This window comes from Schistocerca piceifrons, chromosome 1 (assembly GCF_021461385.2).
Source record: "Schistocerca piceifrons isolate TAMUIC-IGC-003096 chromosome 1, iqSchPice1.1, whole genome shotgun sequence".
Lineage (NCBI taxonomy): Eukaryota > Metazoa > Arthropoda > Insecta > Orthoptera > Acrididae > Schistocerca > Schistocerca piceifrons.
Window position 1 is genome coordinate 310,451,373 of NC_060138.1, and position 26,140 is coordinate 310,477,512.

The following is a 26,140-nucleotide window of genomic DNA, read 5'->3' on the forward strand; positions in this document are numbered from 1 at the left end:
TTTCTTTCAGTTATCTTCTGTGCTGTACTGTAGCAGTTCTTTCTATTCATGGTCCAATTTTCGTGGAGCTATGTTAGTTGGCAGTGACGTTTTTTTTCTTTTCTTTATTGTTATTTAAACACCTTTACAGGAAAGGTAGGCCGGCAGCGACCCATCTATGCCGCTCTTCTGCCGATGGCAGTGACACATCGTGGGAAACTTACATTCGTCCTAAATCTTTGCGCACCAGTGTAGTTTCTGTTGCCAGCGCCCTCTGTGGCGGCTGATATAACTACAGGCAGTTGGAGCGGATTTTTTGTGGCAGAAGCTTAATTAGTTTCCTGTTGTCTGCACCATCAATGTGACGGCTGATCGGAACTACACATGGCGCCACTCTTCACAATGCCGGCTGTTGGCGCCCTCTGTGGTTATAGCTGTGTGTTGGTGTACACGGTACTACACTACTGGCCATTGGAATTGCTACACCAAGAAGAAATGCAGATGATAAACGGGTATTCATTGGACAAATATATTATACTAGAACTGAAATGTGATTACATTTTCACGCAGTTTGGGTGTATAGATCCTGAGAAATCAGTACCCAGAACAACCACCACTGGCCGTAATAACGGCCTTGATGCGCCTGAGCATTGAGTCAAACAGAGCTTGGATGGCGTGTACAGGTACAGCTGCCCATGCAGCTTCAACACTATACCTCAGTTCAGCCAGAGTAGTGACTCGCGTATTATGACGAGCCAATTGCTCAGCCACCATTGACCAGACGTTTTCAATTGGTGAGAGATCTGGAGAACGTGCTGGCCAGGGCAGCAGTAGAACATTTTCTGTATCCAGAAAAGCCCGCACAGGACCTGCAACATGCGGTCGTGCACTATCCTGCTGAAATGTAGGGTTTCGCAGGGATCGAATGGAGGGTAGAGCCACGGGTCGTAACACACCTGAAATGTAATGTCCACAGTTCAAAGTGCCGTCAATGCGAACAAGAGGTGACCGAGACGTGTAACCAATGGGTGATACGCCAGCATGGCGATGACGAATACACGCTTCCAATGTGCGTTCACCGCGATGTCGCCAAACACGGGTGCGATCACCATGATGCTGTAAATAGAACCTGGATTCATCCGAAAAAATGACGTTTTGCCATTCGTGCACCCAGGTTCGTCGTTGAGTACACCATCGCAGGCGCTGCTGTCTGTGATGCAGCGTCAAGGGTAACCGCAGCCATTGTCTCCGAGCTGATAGTCCACGCTGCTGCAAATGTCATCGAACTGTCCGTGCAGATGGTTGTTGTCTTGCAAACGTCCCCATCTGTTGATCGAGACGTAGCCGAGCGGTTCTAGGCGCTACAGTCTGGAACCGCGTGACCACTTCGGTCGCAGATTCGAATTCTGCCTCGGGCATGGATGTGTGTGATGTCCTTAGGTTAGTTAGGTTTAACAAGTTCTAAGTTCTAGGGGACTGATGACCTCAGAAGTTATGTCCCATAGAGCTCAGAGCCATTTCAACCATTTGATCGAGACGTGGCTGCACGATCCGTTACAGCCATGCGGATAAGATGCCTGTCATCTCGACTGCTAGTGATACGAGGCCGTTGGGATCCAGCACGGCGTTCCGTATTACCCTCCTGAACCCACCGATTCCATATTCTGCTAACAGTCATTGGATCTCGAGCAACGCGAGCAGCAATGTCGCGGTACGATAAAGCGCAATCGCAATAGGCTACAATCCGACCTTTATCAAAGTCGGAAACGTGATGGTACCCATTTCTCCTCCTTACACGAGGCATCACAACAACGTTTCACCAGACAACGCCGGTCAACTGCTCTTTTTGTATGAGAAATCTTTAGGATACGTTCCTCACGTCAACACGTTGTAGGTGTCGCCACCGGCGCCAGCCTTGTGTTAATGCTCTGAAAAGCTAATCATTTGCATATCACAGCATCTTCTTCCTGTCGGTTAAATTTCACGTCTGTAGCACGTCATCTTCACGGTGTAGCAATTTTAATGGCCAGTAGTGTACTCATATTGTGCGTCGAATCACCGACAAGAGCATTAATTTGTGCGTAGATTGAAGGTTGGTGGCGGGGGGTGGGCGGAAGGGTAAAAGGAAAGGGAAGGGATAACTGACGTCAGCTGTCTCGGGACATTGCGCCGAATCAACGGCGCCGAGCGATAATGTTTGCTGGACCGGGATTTGAACCTGGGATCGCCTAGTTAAGAGGCAGGTGCGTTAGCACTGCGTCATCGGGAACACAGCGTTAAAAGTGCAACTGCACGAACTATCTCGCGACGCTTCACGGCCGACCCACGTTCCCACCGAGCTCCACCTATCGGCAGTCCCTGTCCATTTCTCCGTGCTCGCTACTCTGAGATTCCCTCAGGATTTCGGACGTACTTATGCATCCGCATTGAAGGTGGTGGATCCACTGCCCATCTAGGCGAATCAATTATATGAATGCGTGGCGTCTGTTCTTTCGGATATGTCCGATGTTCTTTCGGATATGTCCGAATGAAGAGACACCACGCATTCATACAATTAATTTGTACATCTTTTTATGCGAACTATGTGATGTGCCCTGTCAAGATACGAAGCCGACGCTCTCAAATTGCGAGACAAGTTATGTGGACGACGTCTGTTTGCTGTATTGGCACCTCGGTGTCTTGAAGAGTCTCCCCCCCTCCTTTGCCCTGCCGTAATGCTTGCCTGTCAGCGAACAGGAGTCGCGTGGGCGAGCACGTGTTGCGGCTCGTTTAAACAGCGGCGCGCGCGGCGCATGCGCACTGGCCGCCCGGCGCGCCTCGGCCGGCGACCACGCGGACCCGCGCGGCGCAGAGGCCGGCACGGGCAGAGATGTTGCGGCTGCCGCTGCCGGCGTGCTGCCCCGCCGCCATGGACTGCGCGCGCGACCACGAGCTGCTGCTGCTGCGCGAGCACCACCGCCGCCTGCACCTGCTGGCCGCGCTCTCCGCCTCGCAGCGCCTCGTCGCCCTCTCGCAGGTACTGTTGCTATGGCAACGTCGGCCTCGTGTCTTCCACGTTTCGTTATGCTACGGGGACTTTCATCTGCGCCTTAATCCGGGCGGCTCATCATTTAACGTAATAACGCAGCGCCTTTCGATCGCCACAGGTGATATGCATTTTAGGCAAGCCGTGATGGCCGAATTCCCGACGACTCGTCAAAGTATGGAATCTACATATGCGTACGTCTTCAGCAAACCACTACGAATTGCAACGCAAAAGTTACTTATCTTAGTATCCTAGCGTTTCTTTTCATTCCAGTCGAATCTGAGAAGAATGACTATTAAATAAATTCCTCTGTGCCTGCTGTAATTTGACGAATAATTTCCCCACGGTCCCTACCGGAGCAGTACATAGCCGCCTGAAAATGCTGTCATATCCTAAAATGAAACTTTCAAGGCTCTTCAGTTCTGCTGTTGTCGTCTTGAGTCGTCGACTAGTTTGATGGAACTCTCCACCCCAGTCTATCATATACAAAACTTTGCATAACTTTCACAAACAGTAACAACATCCTTCCTAATCAGCCTATCAGATTGTGATATGAATCACGGTGGTCGCTAATGCCTAGGGAAATTTTACAATGAGTGAGGCTACCGTTACCGGAGGAAAATAGTACCGTTTACTAGGAGGAAAGTCTACAGCAGACCCTTCTGAAGGAAAAATCTATTCCAAACATAATCTACATACCGACAATAATTTTGAAGTGGATAGAATTTAGTCAAATGACTCACGTAATATATAATACAAAAAATACTGATTAGCAAAAAAGAGATAATTAAAAGGTCACCAGTCCACTAGGGCAATGAATATCCAGAATCCTAAGAAACGTAATGGCAAAGGACATTAAGCAAATAACCACTGGCGTTGGAACAGAAGGCTGTCACGCTTTTCCACAACACAACAGTTCAGAAGAAAATAAATGAATGGGAAAGCTCTGAGTTTGCAGTTACTTACTCTGAAATACTAAATTGTGAAAGCAAAGTTAAATGAAGTTGCTGGTTAAATCAGTGGCTAACTATGACTGAAATTTTGTTACGAAAAAATGACTTTCATTAAACTCAGCTTAACGTAACGCAATATTTCGATAAGGGCAAGCAATTTACTTTTCATTATTCAGAGACTGAATTGATTCACTTTAAGCAAATGAGCAACTGATTTAACATAAGAACAATGAAATACATACCAAGCCATCGAAAGTCCCTCGCTAAGCTAAATACGGAATAAATGAAATTGCGCACTTTCAATTTATGCTGTATCTTTACCTATGTGTCTTGCCAGTGAAATTTTACGTTACTTTGAGTGAAGTTAATACTCAAAATCGCAAGTTCGTTAAGCCTCTGTTATGCAATATAATAATGAAAGTTATTGAGGCAGCAAAATTTAAACAGAAACTAGCCATTGGTAAACAAACAAAAGTGGCAGTAGACAGTTAATCAATTTTCATGTTTTTACAACACTCGGTGATTGCCTGGAGAGGAAAGGGACACTGCTTGGTAATGTCGGAGGACAATGACAACACAGGTGCACTGCAGGTTATTAGTCAAAAAAGATAATTACAGTTTGTGAAAGAAATGCTACTGGGTAATTCCTGTGCAATACTAGTTACACGTTGTCAGTTACCAGTTTTACGATGTTGTAGCTGTGCGGGCGACAGAAAATGTAGCCGATGACAACATTGAGCTGCTGCTGTTGCTGATGGTTGCGAACCACGAGTCGTTTCTGTAGCCACGGATAACTCTGGGACAGCCAATAGCTGGAGGTGCAGCTTCCTCCGCCTGTCCACTCTTTTTTTTTTTAACGCTATATCCATCTTTTTTTGTTTTTTTGGTTTTTTTGGTTTTTTTCTTTTTTTGTTTGTATCCAATGTCAGGCTTACCACCTTTGCTGACATACATGTTGTTGTACTATCGCATAAATAGTGTCTACAAAGTCCATATGTTGACAAATAGTGGCTAATTAGAAACTTAATTAATTAAGGAAATGAATAAAACTGAAAATGCTCAAATGAAAGACATGAAGACAATTGCGGATAGTACAAATACAAAAGAACATGCTCCTGTAGCAATGAAATGAAATTCGTGTCGGGGGCGACACCTGCTCACGACCCGACGTTCGATAAAGCAAGAGAGCCATCTATCGACCCGTTCTCCAGACGTTGGTGTAAGACTGGGTCGTCTTCTCGAAATTAACTAAGGGTCCGTAAGTGTGATCGATGTCTATCTCGGCTTCTTCGTCTATCTCATCTCTCACCCGTCACACCCCATCTGGCCGGCGGGTCGGTAAATGTAAGTCGCAAGTAATTAGCGAAGTCTTGCCTATATTTCTTATGCTGTTGCAGCTTCGTGTGTCCATCCAGGAGAAAATGCCAAAAATCAAGTTTGTCCTTTTCCGATTCGTTATACACGTATCCCACCACCATTCCCCGTACCCATGTCACTGCATTGGTTTTTTGGACCGGGAAATAAGATTCTTGGGGGAAAAAAAGTGTGTCTGATGAAATGGTGTGAGGGGCCGAGCGTAACAGGAACGCCAATATCTGTTGTGCCAAGTGCCACACTGGAGCCGTCCCACTACATGCTAAACGATGTTCATCAGTGTCCACTGTTGCGCAGCCTAAACATAGTGGAGTGTCTGCCAAATGAATCGCGTGCCGCCGTTGATTCGTTGGGAACTTCCTATTTATCACCACATACCATGTTGAGCGTACCGACGTTGGGAGGTAAACGTTCCGTATAACGCGCCATATCTGTCTCCAGTTCTTGTCTGGGTACTTCTTTTCCAGGGTATTCCTGGGCCACCGGCGCAGTAAGAGTTGGTATACGTCTCGCGTCGTCGGTAGTCGTGTTGTTGGGAAGGAATCTCTGACATAGCTAAGCTCCAAAAAAAAGACTTGAAATGTGACAGCTTCGATGAAATATGGCCCACATCGACTGGGGGCAGCATTGAAGTGGGCGCTAGTACATCGGCCAACGCACCCGAGATATTGAGAAATTGACCGCGCCACTGTCGGAAAATCGTACTGACGAATAACGCCCGTGCCTTTTCATATACGTTCACTAGACCAAGTCCACCCTCTCCAGGTGGTAGCGTAAGCGTTGTGTATCGGATCTTAAACAGGTGTCCCACACTCACGTAGGTTCCGATAGTTGCTTGTATCCGTGCCACTCCGACTGTGCACTCAGTACCCGCGAGTTAACGAAGTGGGTGCGCCTACACTGGCGCGATCATAGCTGCACACCGCGTCTGCCGGAGCGACCAGCGAACACTCTGCACTCTTTCATGACTCTCGCTGCTCTGCTTCCTCCCTGCTCGGAACGCGACAGACTCTCCAAATGCAAAGATAAGCGACGGCACGGCTACTGCATTGTCGCCGTTGCTGTCGATACATTCAAATAAAGTTCACTAGGCTATTACCCAGCAATTTACAATATTTGCATCACAATTACAACCAGTTATATACATTGACAAGTAAATACACAATTGTATCCATTACGTTTTATAGTTTCTGTCATAATGCTTACAGATTAAGAATTACCAGTATATTGTCCGCCTGCTTAGCTGGGTGGTAACGTGCTCGCCTCCCACGCAAGCGTGCCCGGGTTCGCTTCGCGGCTGGAATGGAGATTTTCTCTGCTCAGGGACTGTGTGTTGTATTGTCCTCATCCTCATAGACCTATGTCTCTAACGTCGATCAATTGTAGAATTTTGGGACACGTATTGTGTTCGAGTATAATGACTTTTCTGGAGACTAGAAATCTACTCTGTAGGAATCAGCATGGGTTTCGAAAAAGACCGTTGTGTGAAACCCAGCTCGCTCTATTCGTCCACGAGACTCAGAGGGCCATAGACACGGGTTCACAGGTAGATGCCGTGTTTCTTGACTTCCGCAAGGAGTTCGATACAGTTCCCCACAGTCGTTTAATGAACAAAGTAAGAGCATATGGACTATCAGACCAATTGTGTGATTGGATTGAGGAGTTCCTAGATAACAGGACGCAGCATGTCATTCTCAATGGAGAGAAGTCTTCCGAAGTAAGAGTGATTTCAGGTGTGCCGCAGGGGAGTGTCATAGGACCGTTGCTATTCACAATATACATAAATGACCTTGTGGATGACATCGGAAGTTCACTGAGGCTTTTTGCAGATGATGCTGTGGTATATCGAGAGGTTGTAACAATGGAAAATTGTACTGAAATGCAGGAGGATCTGCAGCGAATTGACGCATGGTGCAGGGAATGGCAATTGAATCTCAATGTAGACAAGTGTAATGTGCTGCGAATACACAGAAAGATAGATCCTTTATCATTTAGCTACAAAATAGCAGGTCAGCAACTGGAAGCAGTTAATACCATAAATTATCTGGGAGTTCGCATTAGGAGTGATTTAAAATGGAATGATCATATAATGTTGATCGTCGGTAAAGCAGACGCCAGACTGAGATTCATTGGAAGAATCCTAAGGAAATGCAATCCAAAAACAAAGGAAGTAGGTTACAGTACGCTTGTTCGCCCACTGCTTGAATACTGCTCAGCAGTGTGGGATCCGTACCAGATAGGGTTGATAGAAGATATAGAGAAGGTCCAACGGAGAGCAGCGCGCTTCGTTACAGGATCGCGAGAGCGTTACGAAGATGATAGATAAACTCCAGTGGAAGACTCTGCAGGAGAGACGTTCAGTAGCTCGGTACGGGCTTTTGTCAAAGTTTCGAGAACATACCTTCACCGAAGAGTCAAGCAGTATATTGCTCCCTCCTACGTATATCTCGCGAAGAGACCATTAGGAAAAAATCAGAGAGATTAGAGCCCACACAGAGGCATACCGACAATCCTTCTTTCCACGAACAATACGAGACTGGAATAGAAGGGAGAACCGATAGAGGTACTCAAGGTACCCTCCGCCACACACCGTCAGGTGGCTTGCGGAGTATGGATGTAGATGTAGATGTGGATGTAGATCATTTCATCCTCAAGTCGCCCAAAGTGGCGTCGAATGAAATCAGACTTGCACTTGGCGGTCGAACTTCTCGGAATAGGGGCCTCCCGGCCAACGATGCCATACGCTCATTTCCATTTACCAGTATATTACAGTTTACCACCAGATATTAAACGGCGAAAAATTTGGAATGGTGTAGAAGGTACTTTATCTGCATTTCGGTGATACAAAGCCACACCCACTTGAACTAGCTAACTGTAAACAAGTCTTGGTCGCCTTTTACAACACACACAATTCCGTCTACTACAAACTTGGCGATTTCTGATGTCTCGTGGTGTGTCCTATCAACCGATGCCTTCTCTTAGGCAAGTTGTGCAATAATTTTTTTCCCAGATTACATTTAGTACCTGTTCAGTTGTTACCTCATCTACCCATTTAATCTTTTGCCACGAAAACGGAAGTATCCTGCTTCCATTGAAAACGCCGTACTTACAACAAAACACCAAGGTACCTGATGGTAACAGTTGATAGAATATATTGCGGAGAGCACCTGACAAAAACATCCCAAAAGCTAAGACAAGAAAGTGTGGTGGAACCTGGGGACTGTCGACAACCACGTTGCGTTCTTCTTTCCTGTGTCTTCTCAAACGCTGAATATTGTACCCCAGGTTTGGAAACAGCTCGCATGCACAAAAAATAACATCTAAATAACACTATGACAATGATTACTGGTTTTCTCAAAACAAATTCTACCCATTGGCTACAACCTCAACTAGAAGCGTATTGATTCTCTCTTACTTTTCTTTTTGAAGTTGCCGGCCGCGGTGGTCTCGCGGTTCTAGGCGCGCAGTCCGGAACCGTGCGACTGCTACGGTCGCAGGTTCGAATCCTGCCTCGGGCATGGATGTGTGTGATGTCCTTAGGTTAGTTAGGTTTAAGTAGTTCTAAGTTCTAGGGGACTGATAACCACAGCAGTTGAGTCCCATAGTGCTCAGAGCCATTTTTTTGAAGTTACTGAGTATCATATGACGATACTTAGCGCGTCTGTGGTCTAATTTTGACTGAAGGGATGAAAGTGTACCAAGTAATTTATAGCTGTAATACTGCCTGGCCCTCTGAGAAATTAGTTGTCTTGGTTCCTTCGTGAAGGTTTTATTCGTTTGCGCCACTGCAGTATATACATTTATACTTTTTGATTTTTTTAAAATTTGTTTGCTATTGTTTATTACGACTTATTTGTATAAACATTTTACCAGGAGTTTTAAGCTAGAACTTTTATCAGGCTTTATTGTTTATCATGTTTCGTAATATTTGGTAACGTAATAGCTACTGCAACCCATGGGCCTACATACGTCATCTGCTATGGGTTACGTATGCTAGCCGTATACTTCTTACAAATTCCTATGCCCAGTGCTATGTACACAGCCAGGAGCATGACCGACTCCGCGTCCTACATTTTTACTGTGTGATGCATCTATGTAGGTCTGATCCCGTTTTAGTGGATGTGGACGGCATTGCACACCTGACAAATCTAATCCGCTGCTTGTTTATACCTTTTGTGAGACTAAGCCGGTCATTTGCTTCTGAATACTTTTGGCTGTTCTTGAGATAAGTGTTTTATAGGACCCGAACAACGCCTTTTTAAAAAAAAATTGACAAGGGCAACTGCCTGTTGTGGCTGTTTTAGGCACAATTTCTCGCTTATTTAACATCTTCTAAACCAGTAAGTTTTTTTATATATTTTTAAATTTTGTATTACTGTGTTTTGGACTTATAGTGCATTAGACTGTTTACTGGCGTTTGAACATTTTATCGGATATACTCCGATATATTTTACTCTTGTTTTATAGGATATTGCACATTATTTTTTCAAATTCTGACCATGGCTGTTTCCAGCTGGAAAATTTGTGTGCGTGGCATCCTGTCCTTAACATCATATTTTGCATGAGTTGTTTTATTTATGAGCGGCATCCTATGTGCTTAACACCATATTTTGCCTCTGAGTTGTTTTATTGTTTCTTGCTTGTCCAATTACGCTAAACCGGCGTAGTGACATTTACGTGAAAGATTGTATTTTTTCTCGGAGGCTAATCTGAAATTGCCTTGTATAAGGCGAAACGCCTCATTGGAGGACAAATAAAAGAAATGATTCAGTTTTGTTCTTTCACATTCATAGAAGCGCAAACGTTCTCTCGAGCGAGTGCAAAAACATCTTTTATAAGATACCTAACAATCCTTTAAGATACTAATGATGTCAACGATAACAGAGCCTAACTAGGCGACAACCAACAAAAACAGCAGGAATCGTTGTGGAAGATAGATCAACCGTACCAACGCGTGGACTCGAGAATGCACTGGACAACAAAGTAATCATATACCGCGCATCACCGAAAAACCACCAGGTTTTGACGTGCCGCGCACAGCATGGTCAGTGCTAAATAGAAACGGGAAGCAAACATGGCAGATGTGTATATCCTTCTACACAAATTGGTTACGCTGCCCTCTCCACTTCTTGATTGCGGAGGACCACAAATCGTCATACACCACAGGAGAATGTCCCATAACATAATACGATGGCAGACCAGAAGACTCCCTGCTGCATAACATAAATACTGCACATATGTATTTTACTCTGCATTCTGTATAAATAATAATTAGGTCCGACTGGACCCTACCGCATCGCACAAAGCTATTACGTTTCAATCTTCGGAGCTTCCTAGTAGCTCTCAATTTTTCTCTTTGGGTCCTTTTTATTTCTTCAGTCCACTTCGTCCCTGGTCAGGTGGTGACTGCATTATCTGGCAGTACTTCCCATTTGCAAACTTTTCAGTTAAAAATGTCTCATTAACTTATAGGAGCCTTATCTAGATAATTTTTGAGCTACTGTATCCAGAGTACGGTTTTGAGTTGTTCTGCACTTCGACATTTTGTCAGTGAATCTCTTTGTTGGGAGTCTATTGATGTCACCATAAATTTCAGTCTTCTTTTTCTGAAAAGGCGAGACATGGACACCTCAGTCTTCTTTTTCTGAAAAGGCGATAGCTTTTTGGTTGTTGTTTGTGGATTGTAGTGTGTGCCCATCTTCTTTTCTTTCAGAGCCGAGTATCTTTCTTAGAATTTTGGGTTCTTCTTTCAGGATAACTATTAAATCATCTTTGATGTGAAGTGTAAGCGTTTCGCTAACGTACAAAACTTCGAGCTTGTTAACTGTGTATGGTGCATGATTTTCGTTTGTGTGGACATACATTTTTTTGTTACAGACACTGTAGATTCTACCATAAGATCTCCAAAGCTTCTGCATACGAATTTTCTTTGTCATTTTTTCTCTCTCGGCAGGTTCTAGGATTTCACCGAAATACTTGAAGTATGGAAATCCCTCGATTTGTCCATTTTTGCGAGCAGTTTTTGATGATTTTTGGAGGATATTTTTGGTGACCAACTCTTTCATCGCAATCCCTGACAGTTTCTGTTTAATTGCTGTCGTCTCTTCGTTTTCCGGCTCATCTGCAAAAACTAGCCAAGAAATTTGGATGCCATTCTTAAATCTTCCAAGTCGTATGAGTTTCCAATGGCTTTGGTTTTTAAATTCTTTTTCCGACTCTCCTACGACTTTGTCCAAAACCAAAATTTGACACATTAATACATACATTAATGCGTCAAAATGCCATACAATAATTAAAATAAATAGACGCTCAGTCTTCTGTTGCACTACATTTCAAAAGCTTCTATTCTCTTCTTGCCTCTACCGTTTGTCGTCCACGTTTCACTTCCATAAAAGACTACACTCCAGACAAATGCTTTAAGATAAGACTCCCTAATACTTAAATTTATTTTAGAGGTGAAAATAGTTATTTTTCTGAAAGAGCTTTAATTGCTGTTACAAGTCTGCAATTTACATCCTCTTTACTTCTTTAGTCGTCAAATAGTTTGCAGCAAAAGTCATCAACTGCTTTTAGTGCCTCATTTCGTAATATAATTCCCTCATCGTCACCTAATTTAATTTAACTTCATCCATTAGCCTTGTTTTACTTTTGTTGATGTCCATCTTATAAACTATTTTCATGGCACTGTGCATTCTGTTCAGCTGGTCTTCCAACTACTTTGCCGTCCGTCTCTCCATGAGCACCACACAATCGGTAAGCCCTAAAGTTATCATTTTTCTACCTAAATTGCAATTCCCTTTCAAAATTTCTGTTTGGTTTACTCTATTGTTTGCTCAAAGCACAGATAATATAACGTGGAGGCATGGCTAAAACCCCGTCTCACTCCCTTCTCAATATCTCCCTCCCTTTTATGTTCTTCTACTCTCATAATTGCAGCCTGGTTTCTTTAAAAGTTGTGAATATCCTTTCACTCGCTGTATTTCATCCCTGCTGTAATCAGAATTTCTAAGAACATATTCCAATCAACATCTGAATTCTTCTCTCCTCCAGTCATTCAGCTCTTTTTATTCAACACACAGAACATGTTCCTGTACATAATATGCCAGCTAAAATAGCAAACTTACGCGAAATTGTCTTTGAGAAACATGTAAGCAAATCAACTTCAAACCTAAAAAATTGTTCAGCTCTACAGCTTCTTCCAGCCCCATAGTGTTTGTTTCATACATCTGTCCTTTCTTCTGGCAACTGTTCGCAGTAAACTCCTTTCTTCTTTCAGTATCCGTAGCACCCTTTCATTTCGTACTTAGCCTGCCCATTGAATTGTTGACATCCTTTTCCGGCACCAAATTACAAATACTTTCGGTAACTCTTTCTTTGATTGTTCTACAATTCGCGTTTAATTTTTACGCAGTGCTATGCTAGAGACAAACCGTTTCGGCAGTGTTTAATATAAGTTGAACTCTTTTATTGAAGACAGATAGATTTCTTTCCGGTTTTCTTTTGTCTCTATTTTAAAATTTAGCAAGTTGCAATTATATTTCTGCTACTCTCAGTCACTTTCGTGTCAACTTAGTTTATTCGTAATTCAAATTTCATTGTGTTCTCATTCTGTCTACCTCTTTTACAAAATTTATTTAAGTATTCCTTACTATCGGCCAGCAGCCATCAGTTCTCTTTGCACGGTTCTTTACAGTCTCTCTGAAATTTGTAGATTCAGACTTCTTGATACTGATTTTGTCAACATAAGAGTTTTATGGATATGGTACAGCGACGTATTGTAAAATAACTGTCACTGGATAACACCGACGTTTTCAGCGACCTTCCTCTGGATCGGTATTATCCAGTGACACTTACTTCACAATATGCCACGTCGTCATAACCAGAAAACTCTTACATTAAAAGACTCCGGCCTTGAAAGCATTGGTTTTCCTACTCTTTACTTTATATTTAATATTTCGATATTTGTCCGCTCCTGGTAGCTGAGTGGTCAGCGCGAAGGACTGTCATACCTAACGGCCTGGTTCGATTCCCGGCTGGGTCGTGGATTTTCTTCGCTCAGCGACTAAATGGTGTGTTGTCCTTATCGTCATCATTTCATTCCTATCGTCACGCAAGTCGCCGAAGTGGCGTCAACTCGAAAGACTAGCACCAGGCGAACGGTCTACCTGTCGGGAGACCCTAGCCACATGGCATTTTCCATTTTCGATATTATAGTGGATGCTCTGGTTGCAGTCGTGAGTGGTTAAATTAAACTTTCCTTGTTTAACGCGTTATAATACGGAAACTAATCATCATACGAGTACCAAGCTTGGTAGCATTAATGTCCAGTGTATGGGGTGCATGATTTCTAAGCGTCACAGCGCCATCGTCCAGTTCCAATTATGGCCACCAGATGCCGTGATCAGTCATCGTGATTCATAGTCTCACACACCTGACCAGTCCCAGTGCACTTGTTGACGTGATGAAGAAGTTCGAATCAACTGGAGAACTGGGCGACCGGTTGCATCACAGATGGTTGATAAAATCGCTGTTGCTACGGCAGACAACGCTGCTCGCTATTCCCGATCGTCAGGCAGTGCGCGTGCTGTGTCACTACGGTTGAACATCCCGTACGGAAGGAGCTTCCAGCCATTCTCAAATGGTATCCGTACAGCCTCCAAATCGTACAGCAGCTTGCACCACAGGACGCACAAAGATGTGTTGACTTCGCTCTCTTTCTCACAAGGACTGAAGTTGACAAGGGCTGGTCCTGGACCATCCTGTACAGAAGCAGCTCATTTTTCTCTGACAGGTGAGGTGAACACATATAATTGCCGAGCGTGAGAATCTTCATCTCCAGTCACTGTGCATGAAGTTTCTCTGTATTGTGCACGTGTCAACGCATGGTGTGGCTTCACGGCTACGTTCGTCATTGGCCCATTCTTTTTTGAACAGGTTGGCGCTCAAGGACCAAATGCGTGCAGTGTGATTGGCCAGCGTTACTGCGATATGCTTCGCCAGCATACCACATCCGCTTTACAGGAGAGAGACACAATGAACTCAGTAGTTTTCATGCAGGATGGGACCTCACCGCACATCGCTCGTGAAGTTCACCTGCTTCTCGGAAACACATTTGGAAACGATCGAATTATCAGCCGATCGATTCCAAATGCTTGGCCTGCACAATCACGTGATCTCACTCCCTGTGATTTCTGGTTGTAAGGCTACCACCAGGGGAACATTCACACGTGTACTGCTCTGAAGCGCAGCATATCAAGAGAGGCAGCCAGCATACCTGCGGACATGCTTCGTTTGGCTGTGCAGAATACAATCCTGGGCTTTCAGACTCTTCTGGACACTCGTGGGCGCCGTATTGAGCTCCTGTCGTAACAGTAATGGTACCGCTATCTGATGGTATGATGTACCGTAGGAGCACATTAAAACTGTTTCAGGTGAATTGAATCTGCATTATTTCTCTTCGCTATATCCTTGACATTAATGCTACCGAGTTTGGTCCTCTTGCGGTAATTAGTTTCCGTGTTACAACGTGTTAAATAGGAAAGTTTAATTATAGCCACCCGGTATATTTTGTGACTCATACATATTTTCACATACACTTAGAAATCTACAAAACAACTATTAAGAGTGACTTAGAAAGATGGAAGTTGTAGCGGCCTTATTGGCAATACAGTACACGTTGTTTAAATTCTCTTTTCTTACATACAAAAAAAAACTTTCCATCTCCATCTGTTATTATCACAAAGCAGAGGCCTACATAAAATTGAAATAATGAGTACTTGGAATCTCCATCTAAATGAGTTGCAAAATTGTTGAAAGGTAAGCTCAATTATTTCTATAAGTTCTTGGAGATCGAAATGTGTAAAACATAAAAAGAACTGAAATTATTTCAAATGGTTCAAATGGCTTTGAGCACTATGGGACTTAATATCTGAGGTCATCAGTCCCCTAGAACTTAGAACTACTTAAACCTAACTAACCGAAGGATCACACACATCCGTGCCCGAGGCAGGATTCGAACCTGCGACCGTAGCGGAAATTATTTCAGAGTTCACGAAAAATCTACATTTTTTATTTCCTTTCTGCAAATGTCTTTTGTTTTCTCCATTGCTTATTCGCTCCACAAGTTAACCAACAGTGGCTGTAGGATACGGCTCCAGTTAGCTCTCTTCCTAACATGAATTTCTCTTCCTTGAAAATCTACTTTATTATTCGAGCTTTGTTTAATGTCCTCAGAAACTACAACAGCGTTTTAATTGAATTTAGGCATTATGAAAGGATGTCACTTCGTTCACCTTGCTTTATACTGTAAACTATTTACATACACGGCTCTTGATCAGGACTTGCAAACTGCTGCTTGGAAAGGGAAGATGAGATCTGAAACAAGAAATTATGGCATCACGAGCGGAGGCACACAGATTAAGCAAAGGTAAGACGACCCGGTCGGACAGGATATGGAATCGTGGGTCCCAGAGAGCGGCATAAACATTGTAAAAAGTGACTGTCAAAAATCATAGAAGCTCTGTCCAGCAATCTCTCTAAAGTTTGCGACCCTCTCAGTTTTTAGGTTGGTCGATATCCACTAACGAGTTTGAAAATCGTAACATCCACAAAGAATTTTCTGTAGGATGCGTTGGAAAGTATACCAGGAACAAGTGATTAACATTGCGAAGATACGGCTCACACGTAGACCATTTTTTCTTTCTTGTTATTTCCTCACCTGCCAGAACGAGGCTTGTCTGGAAACGATACATTGCCGCTCTTTTGCTGAGAGCATTTACAAAATGCATAAATGTATGTGTGTGTTTTTTTAAATTATATTAAAACGCTTGATAGTGCACAGAAGATTATAAATAATATTTCCTTTTAAGATGCTAACAATTTACAATAATGTTTATTACTGGAACACTTCACTTCCGCACCGAGTTATAGGAAATGAGCAGTAGTGAGGAGTATTGCTGAGAGAGAGCGTTTTGGAAAGGATTTGATTAGAAAAGATGAATAGGAGCATCCCGAACCAACCTTCTGAAAAGGGAAGAATGGGGGGAGAGTGTTGACATGGGGAGGAAAGGGAATGTTCTACTCAAGCTAATATGATGGGTAGATCTCTGGGACAGGGTGTGGAAAGTGCGTAGGTGTTACATTTGGAAACGGGGATGTGTTAGTACAAGCGCAGCAGAGTACAACGGTTGAAAATCAGAGATGAAATGGTAGAGTGTTTCGTGTCAAGTTTGCAGGAAGTGTATTAAATCCTGAGAGGAGAGGGAGGGGATTAATGAGGTGATACAAGATACGAGTGGTGCAAGGTAGACGGATACGGTAGGTGAGGCGATGTATGTGGCGTTCAAGGATTCTGAGGGAATGATAAAATTTTGATGGAGCGCAAATACAGGTGTCATCGACAAAACAGAGAACTGGTGGTATTATGGATCTGTAGATGTGGAGTACTGCGCACGGTGCCCCAGCATCGTGCTCTCTTGTGTGACTGGAAGCGTTAGTGACCTATCGGGCTCGCTCCGTGAGCATAGAGCATTATTAACAGGTGACTGAGCTTGAAATGAACAAAATGGTCGCTCACCAGGAAATTGGTTTGTCATTTAGTGGCATTTCGCTTCTTGCAAACCATGTTATTACGGAAATTATGCGTGCGTAAAACCTATGAACAAAAGAGGAGACGATGGACCATGAAATATTAGTGCCAGCACAGAATGATTGCCTTCTTGTCGGACGGATATGTTCGTCTTTCACAGTTCTTTCTTTCCCTCTCGCGTACACAAATACAAATCAATGTTTTCATCCAGAGAGCTGTGGATTAGTGAGATGCTGCTGTTTGATATGTAACGACGTAAATGATGTTTTTGCCGTTTCTGTTACCCATAATATTTACACAGTTCTTTGCTTATACATGTTGTTTGAAAAAAAGTGTCACATATCCCTACGGGAGAGAATATTGGTCATAACAAGAAGAAAGTTCCTATAATTATATGTCCGGAAATTAATAAATGTTGAGGCTTTTTTATTTCTGAAGAATACTTTGTACTGAATGGTGCTTTAGGCCGTCTTGCTGTTGCAGTCCATTCTACGATGAGTCCGCCCCCGGTAGCTGAATGGCTGCCGGCACGGTAGCTCAGCGTGCTCGGTAAGAGGGTTAGCTACCCTCTGTAATAAAAAAAACTGAGTGAACAGATCAACAAAGAACCTGAATGGACGTCACCGGACGTCCGCCACGAACAAATTCATCGACCAATATAGAGCAAAATGAGATTTAAAAAAAAAAATGGTCCAAGGACCCGGGTTCGATTCTCGGCTGGGTCGGAGATTTGCTTCGCTCAGGGACTGGGTGTTGTGTTGTCCTAATCATCATCATTTCATCTCCATCGACGCGCAAGTCGCCGAAGTGGCATCAAATCGAAAGCCGGCGAACGGTCTACCCGACGGGAGGCCCCAATCACACGACATTTATTTTTTCTTCGATGAATTATCGGCGCTGTTGTAGAATTTCACCTTTGCAGAAGGACAGCGACTGTGGTTTATGCGTCCCACGTTTCATGGGCGCTAGCTTGGTCACGGAGGTCAGGCAGCGTGGCCTCCCGTTAGGCGGACCTGAATCATTTGGATCTCTTGCTAATCGGACATTTAAAACCACTGATGCATGGCCACATTATCAACAATGTGCAGATATTACAGGAGCATGTGAAGTATGCATGTGACGTAACCTGAATGAAGGAATGCGTGATTCACTGCAAAGAACGGCTGAATGCTGTTTCAGGATGCGTGGAAACATATGCAGCATTGCCTAGTGTCTGCTCCTAATCGGCCCATATCTTAGCAGGCAATGGTTTCCCGACATATCATTAACCAACGAAAAAATGGTGCTATCGAATCACAAACAAGGCCAATATTTAACTGTTTAAAAGACTGATTGAAAAGTGGGGTACCAGTTGTTTTATTCTATCTTCCTCAGAACCTTGAAAAATTTTCCCAAAAATGTTGGCATGCGAACATATTTGCCCTCTTTCTAACATGCAGATCACCTCTCACTCGTACAAGATCCTTAAAATGTAGCTCGCTCACTCCCGCTAGTCCACCACTGTAAGTCCCTCATACCCCTCCACTCCCACTTGCCCATTCTCACACACTCATTCAAACCATTTTATTGTCATGATCTCTTTGTGTGTCTCTAACTGTCACCGTCTTCTGCCTCACAGCCACAGACTCCTTCGTTCTGTCCTACTACTACTACTATCTTCTCTCAATCTCACTATCTCCCTCTTGCTCTCTCTTACTGCTACTACCTCATTCATTCCTTCCCACTGTTGCTGTCTCTTCTCATAGACTCTGTCTCTCATTATCACTGGCTCTCACCCACTTCCACTTTCTCTTTCTCTTTATTCCTCTCCCACTGGCACAGTCTTCTTCGCTCTTTTCCTAGCACTATTCTGTCACTGCCACTGTCGCTCTTTCTGCACCACTGCGTCCTCTCTCAGCATAAAAAAAACGAATATGTTCGTATGCCAAAATTTTCGGTAACATTTGTAAAGATGCTGCGGAAGGTAGACTGAGGCAGCTGGTTTCCCACCCTTCTGATGATACCCGAGACATTTTACAGCATATTTCCCCGTGCTACCTCACATTTTAAACAAAATTTTCTCCTCACATCGGATTTACGTGTGGAAGCAGGCTAACTTTGAGCCTCCATGTTTCTGAAACGAAGAAAGACCTCAAGAAACTTTTCAAGGTTGTTCGAGATCGAGATCTTAGTAACGTATCGTAAGAGTTGCATCTATTTGCTGCGAGTCAGTTTTGATATCCAAAAACCGTGTTCTTGTGGTGTTTGTGGTGTTTCTCGATAACGGATAAAGATTTTTGACAACGGAAAGGTGGCACTTCTTGATGAATGCCTACAGATAGAGAATATAACGTTATAATTTGAGCAGTTTGCTGCAGTTACCTGTTATTTAGATTTCGCCTCACATCAGAATTTACGTGCGTATTTTTTGCGTAATGTAACCTCTGTATATTGGAAACGGATAAGGATATCAATACAATTTTTAAGGCTTTTCGAGATCGCGTTCTTAGGAATATATCATAAAGCCACCTTGGCTCGGTTTGGTACGAAAAAATTGTGAAAAATCGAATTTTCGGTACTCTGTAAGTAACCACCCAACAGCTAACACAGATTTCTGAAAACGAGAAGCTGGCATTTCTAGATAAGTATAAGTCAGTCATCTGAGTAATTTGCTGCAGTTATATATTACCTAGATTTAGGCTCATACCGGAGTTTATGTGCGTATTTTACGTGTAGAAGTAGGATAACTTTGAACGTCCGTATCTAGGAAACAGATAGAGATATCAAGAGAATTTCCGAAGCTGTTCAAGGCGGGGATCTTAGCAATATATCGCAAAACTTTCAGCTATTATCTGTGCATAGCCGTCTTGGAATCCGCAGCTCGGTTTTGATGCGGAAAAATAGAAAAGAAAACCCTTTTTCGGCTTTTTTTTTTAAACGCCCGTAAACTAACCGTACCTCCGTAAGCCCGTTAATGTCCAACGCAGGCCATGACAAAATGCAAAAGAACCAACCAATTTGCTCTTTTGCCTAAGCAGGAGGAAGCGTGTAATATTCATACTTTGACTCTTTACTGTAGGGTAGCTACGCTAAGACGATTCCTCTGTTGAGTATACAAATGGTTCCTAGCCCAAGAACTATCCAGAACGCTACATCCTACCATCTATCACCTGCAGAAACCGAGGTGTTAGCCCGGGAAGAATGTCGTTTCTATACGCGTCGTTTTGGATCATATTACGAAGCATGCTATCGCTAGCGTACCGATAGAAACTTTTCTTCTAATTTTGACCTTCACTACCTCCTGTAGGAATTTGTGACATTTTGTAAATCATTAGCCTTAATAAAAATGAAGTCGTATTTTAAAAGGCACGCTTATACGCAGCTATTGTCGAAACAAAAGCGTACATGACAGTCTACTGCCTTCACCTTCGTGTAATGTGATATTTCGAGTTTCGCGACCGAAATTAAAAGTCACAAGAACTTCCTAATTGATTGCATAAGAGAAAAAATTAACAAAAATGCAGATGATAAATATCACGTTTTTAGTCGGAATGATTTACGTCACCGGCTGTATGGCCGAGTGGTTCTAGGCGCTTCAGTCTGGAACCGCGCGACCGCTACGGTCGCAGGTTCGATCCTGCCTCGGGCATGGATATGTGTGATGTCCTTAGGTTAGTGATTTCCCTAAATCGCTCCAGGCAAATGCCGGGATGGTTCCTTTCAAAGGGCACGGCCGACTTCCTTCCCCGTCCTTCCCTAATCCGATGAGACCGATGACCTCGCTGTCTGGTCTCCTTTCCCGAAACAACCAACCAACCAACCATGTCCTTAGGTTAGTTAGGTTTAAGTAGTTCTACGTTCTAGGGGACTGATGACCTCAGATGTTAATTCACATAGTGCTCAGAGCCATTTGAACGATTTTTGATTTACGTCGAAGCCGAGGAGGTGCGTCAATGTACGTCCACTTCGTTGTCCGAACGCTCCATCGATGCAATGGATGAGAACTTGTCTGCTTTGATGGTTCGACACCGTCTGCTGTGGGCTTAACTGGTAGCACACACACCATTGCTTCGGTTTCTATTGCCCACAAATCACAAACGGCCGAGGCGGCAATTATACGAGAAAGCCCTAGTGGGTTTGTCGGCTGGAAAAAATAGTATCTACTGCCGAACTCCCCTTCAACATCTATTACGACAAGGTGATCGACTAATAGATGTTATACCTTACCGTGGTGACTGAAAACGGCAGCCAGCATTGTTGAGTGTCTCAGTGGGCAATCACCAAATGCGATTGTTTGGGCCACCATCAAAAACAATACATGATCCCGAATTCTACATACGGAGAGCAGTCTAGAAAGCTGATCCTACATTAAGAATGTTTTAGAGATGGAAGCAGTGTCTCCTGTACAGGAAAATCAACGTCGTCTTTGCCACGGCAGGGATGTTGAAATCTTCGCTCCAAGAACTACTCGTCGACTGGTTGCCGAGTCTACGCGTTCGCCATACTTGTAGCCCACCGAATACGTTTGGACTATGTCTTGTCTGTATCTTTTCGTCACAGTCCTCTAGCAACCATTACTAATGCATTATGGATCCGCGCACGAATAGCGTGGAGGGAAATTTCCCGGAAACGTGTCCAGTTCCTCTTTGACTCAATGCAATGACGTCTAAGAGACTCTAATTACAAGGAATATTCACAATATGCTGGATGTTAGTGTCTGGCATTTTGTACAGTTTTATACATTTTAGTCACTTTTATATTACCCCCTCGCTATGTGGGCGTGCATCCAACGACGATTAGGTTAGATTGGAGTAGGTTGGGACAGGTTGAATGTGGTTGGGTCGGGTTGTGTTGGCTTCGCTTTGACTGGATTGGGTTGCGTTTTGTTTCGTCTTCAGTCAGTCCTTTTTCTGTCACTTATAATTTCTTTCAGCTCCGGCAGTAATCTATATTTGTAAAAATTTCAAAGTTGCGTCCCCATTCGGTCCACGTTAACATATAGGTTAACTGGATGGGTTTGGCAGTTCAAAAGATCGGACGATACACCCACTACGTAAGTCAGCGCGGCGTACAGGTCAAGCTTTTCTTACCTAATCTGTGGTACAAAGTCTAATTTCAGTTACATGTGACGTATTGGTGCTGCAACTTTGCCATTCGTCAGAGTATGTTTTAAGGGATACTTTCCACAGAAACCAATTACTAGTGGTTATGAAGTACAATGCCTAGCTCCTTCAAAGACTGACTGAAATAGAGTAAACACATTTTATCTGGGTAAGTACTTTGCTATTACGAAGGTCATAAATTCAAATGTAGTTACACAAGGTATCGCCATTATCTAAAATTCAGAATGGGGAGAATTGTTTGGAACTAGTTATTCGAATAATAGCAAAGTGTCTGACTTGTTGAAAATATATACCAGAAAATAAAATGCGACGTTGTTTATTGTGTGTATAGCGCAAAAACTGTACATGGAATAAAAGAGGGTGGTAGTAAAGCTAGGTTCTTTTGTTCTGGTTTTAGGGAATTATGGAATATTATGAAATACATTAATGGAAAATGATGAACATTGCAGTTATCTGAAAAAACGAAGTGATGTGAATAGTCGTCTACCGGACAAATGCTTAAGACTGTTTTGTGTTCTAGTACCTTTCACCATAGTGAATGCTGAGATCAGTGGATTTGTTCAATCGTCCGTCTCTTCTGTTTGTCCTACGTCGATTGTCCTTTCACTGTGGAGAGAGGACACAGTCTTCCTTCATATCTCGAGAAGTAGACCGAAACAATTAAAATATTCTTAAAAAGTGCCTAAGCATCTTCATGACCAAAGCTGAAGCTTTGTTTCCCTCCATGATGTTTACTTTTTGATTACATGCCTAAAGTAGTGGATCAGATAAGCTTTCCGGTCAAGAAATAAAACACGATTCCGAACGTTGTTTAGCATCGTACCAAATTCCTAGTGTGCCAACACATGTAGCAATGTACTTTACTCCGACGCAACATTTTCTGTAACGATCTTTCTTGTATCAGAGCTTCGAATTGCAAGACTCCAAACAAATATGGAAATGAAAGCGACGTCTGAACTGTGATTAACGATCCGTGATAGCCGATTAAGGGCTATGAATGAGGCTTGCTTCACGGCTGTGCTACACTGAACGACTCGTGTATTCCGTCTGGTATCTGATGCAAGTCAATTAAACTAGACGTTTGATTTGTGTGTAGACCATTAGGTACATTGGGGGTTCGCTTTTTTGTTTCATTTATTGCTACTACCACTTCCCATGCGTACAGCACAGTCCGATTAAAGGTAAACCTCTTCGCAAAGGCAAATCAACGATGGGCGTTTAGTTTGAATGTTGCTCCCAGTAGGAAATACGTTTTCTGTTTCACTCTACGATGAATGTCACCGTGCCGCTGTCTTCTTTTGTCTCTAATCTTCAGTCTTGCTTGAGTTGCGCATTCATGCGTAATTTGAATTTCGTAGTATTTAGCTCACTGAGCATGTAATTGCTTTATCGTGTGGCGATAGCGCAGAATATTACAACGAATAGTTCCCGGTAATTTCCAAGGAACGGCTCACATCGAAGTCGCGGTCTCACTGCAAGCGATATACACTCGCGTCCAAAATTAAAGCAAGAAACCGCTATCGAGGCAGACGGTGTACAGAAGGCTTCAGCAGAGTGGCCTTTATTGCCGGAGATCTGCTGTATGCGTACCTCTGACGCGTCAAGGGAACGTCTAGAGTACCACCTGGACGGCCGAACAGTGGGCCAATATTCTTTCCACAGATTAATCCTGGTTTGGTCAGGAGAGTCATTCTCGACGTATTCGCGTCTGGAGGGAACGTGTAACACCATTTCGGGACCCAAACATTGTAGAAAGAGACCAGTACCGAGAAGGGTCCCTAATGGTGTGACCAGGTATTTTGTTGACCACTCCAACAGCTCTTCATGAACTTATACGGTTGAATCAACAAGGTTTAACCGCTGTCAGGTATTGTGTCAAGACCTGCGGACTTCATGTGGGATTTTTGGGAGATGCTGTGGGCCCAGACTTCGTACTGATGGATGATGATGCTCGACCTCAAAGAGCGCGGGTGATTGATATTTTCTTGGAAGCGGCAGAATTTGCACGCATGGAGTGACCTGCTCGCTCATCTGATTTGAATCCCATAGAGTAAGCTCGGGATGCACTAAGGACGTGGGTTGTATCACGTTATCATCCACCAACCACTCTCCAAGACTTGCGAGAAGCTCTGCAGGAAGGGTGTGCGTTATGCCTCAACATGAGATTGATGACATCATTTACAGCACGCCCCATCGTCGTCAGGCCTGTACTGATGCCAGAGGCGGTCACACCCCATACTGAGCACATTAACCAGTTGTCGGAATGTGTGTCTAAATCCGTTAAGTTGGAAAAAACCATTACGTATGTTGCAATTGTTTACGTTCTGTATCATTTACATTGTTTCTGCTTTACTATCAGCTGTTTATATTGTTTTGTGGCAAAATAAACGCAACTTCGCAAAATTTCTGTTTGTTGCTTTAATTTTGGACACCAGCGTAAATCGAACGCGCGACTCTCGATAGGTTGACAAGTGAATCGACAAAAGGTGAACGTACTGAAAAGAGATATTCATTATAAAAACGAGAGAGTAACAGTACTTTTTTTACTCACTGGGATTTATTAAGGAAATGAATAAAGTCACTTACATTGCCCATCAGGTATATCGGCGTCATGCACAATACCGTATGCGGTATAAGAAATTACAAAAATTAATACTATCACTTACATTACTCAATAAGGTATATCGTTGTCGTACACAGTGCAGTAGCTGGTGTAGGTAGCGGGTACCATTCCTCTTTTCCCATAAACAGGCTGCAGTATTGACACTATTTTAGGAAAACTGGGAAAATCTCACAGGAGAGAGATCCGTCACACTTTTGACACGTGTTTTAGGAAAATTGAGAAAGTGTCACAGGAAAGAGATTTACTAGAGAGTTGTGAAAATATAAAAACTGAAAGATATACAACTCATCTAGAACTCATCTAGAATCAAGCATTCGTGTGGTCCGCGGTTCTCAGCTATATTTTATAATAATAAGCTCCTAGCACTTAACAGCCGAACTGGAAAACGTCAACTAACGTTAAGAGATTCTTACGAAATTAATTTGGCTGCCCAGAGACAGTAATATTTTAATATGTGGCTAATTTTAATTGACACTGATTAATTCGATGGTGATCTAAGTAAAGTTGTCCGCTTACATTAGGGGTAGAGAGGATGTGGAAGAGGGAATTCTTATTGTTTGTCTTGCAATTCTGAAAGCTTAGGAGCGTAAGCGGCGCTTACCGATCAGTTGATATGGTATAAATTTTGATACGGAAGTAACATGGAATCGCAAATGCGCATTACAGGCATTGTCATCTCCAAATGCGGTATATATTTGTAGTAAGGTGTATGCAATTAAATCAAGGCTGTTGTAATACCACGCAACTGGTAGAAGAAAAATGACATTAAGACATTTCACAATTTTAAGCGTGCCTGTGACACAGCAACCGTACAAGAATATGGTCCGTATAATAGAGCCAACCGGTTGGCTGTATTATACAAATCATATCACAAAATTTGGTAAACATGTGTGGCAATTAATCATCCGTTCATATGGACAACATCACAACACTTTGTCAGGCTGTTATGGTGACACGACTTTGGGATCGCCGAGATATGGCAGCCCCTGTGGCAGCCATCGCCGGCCGCGGTGGCCGTGCGGTTCTAGCGCTGCAGTCCGGAACCGCGGGGCTGCTACGGTCGCAGGTTCGAATCCTGCCTCAGGCATGGATGTGTGTGATGTCCTTAGGTTGATTAGGTTTAAGTAGTTCTAAGTTCTAGGGGACTGATGACCTAAGATGTTAAGTCCCATAGTGCTCCGAGCCATTTGAACCTTTTTCTTTTTTTTTTTTTTTTTTTTTTTTTTTTGGCAGCATTCTGAAACAGAACAGAAAACAGTCGACACGAAATGTTCCGAATGATGTCGACTTTTAACGGCATTAGTAATTTCAGGCCGGCTCCAATTTTGTCGTGCTCTTACTATAGCTGGTCTGTTGGGGGCTCATAACACACTAATTTACGTAGGTCAGCAATTACTAATAATATCGGCACATAAGAGGCCCGAGGTGGCACCTCACAATGTCAGTACTGACTCTTGAACAAAAAAAATTGACGACCAATTATGTAAACAGTCGAGT

General features: G+C 43.3%; 1 protein-coding gene across 1 annotated transcript in view; it reads left to right on the forward strand.

Moving 5' to 3' along the window:
• The first annotated feature begins 2,848 nt into the window (after nucleotides 1-2,848).
• The window catches only part of LOC124714502 (forkhead box protein L1-like), a 55,112-nt gene continuing 31,820 nt past the window's right edge, over nucleotides 2,849-26,140 (forward strand). The window contains exon 1 of the mRNA XM_047243031.1: nucleotides 2,849-2,995. Coding sequence (XP_047098987.1) covers nucleotides 2,849-2,995 — 147 coding nt within the window. The remainder of the gene's footprint in view (nucleotides 2,996-26,140) is intronic.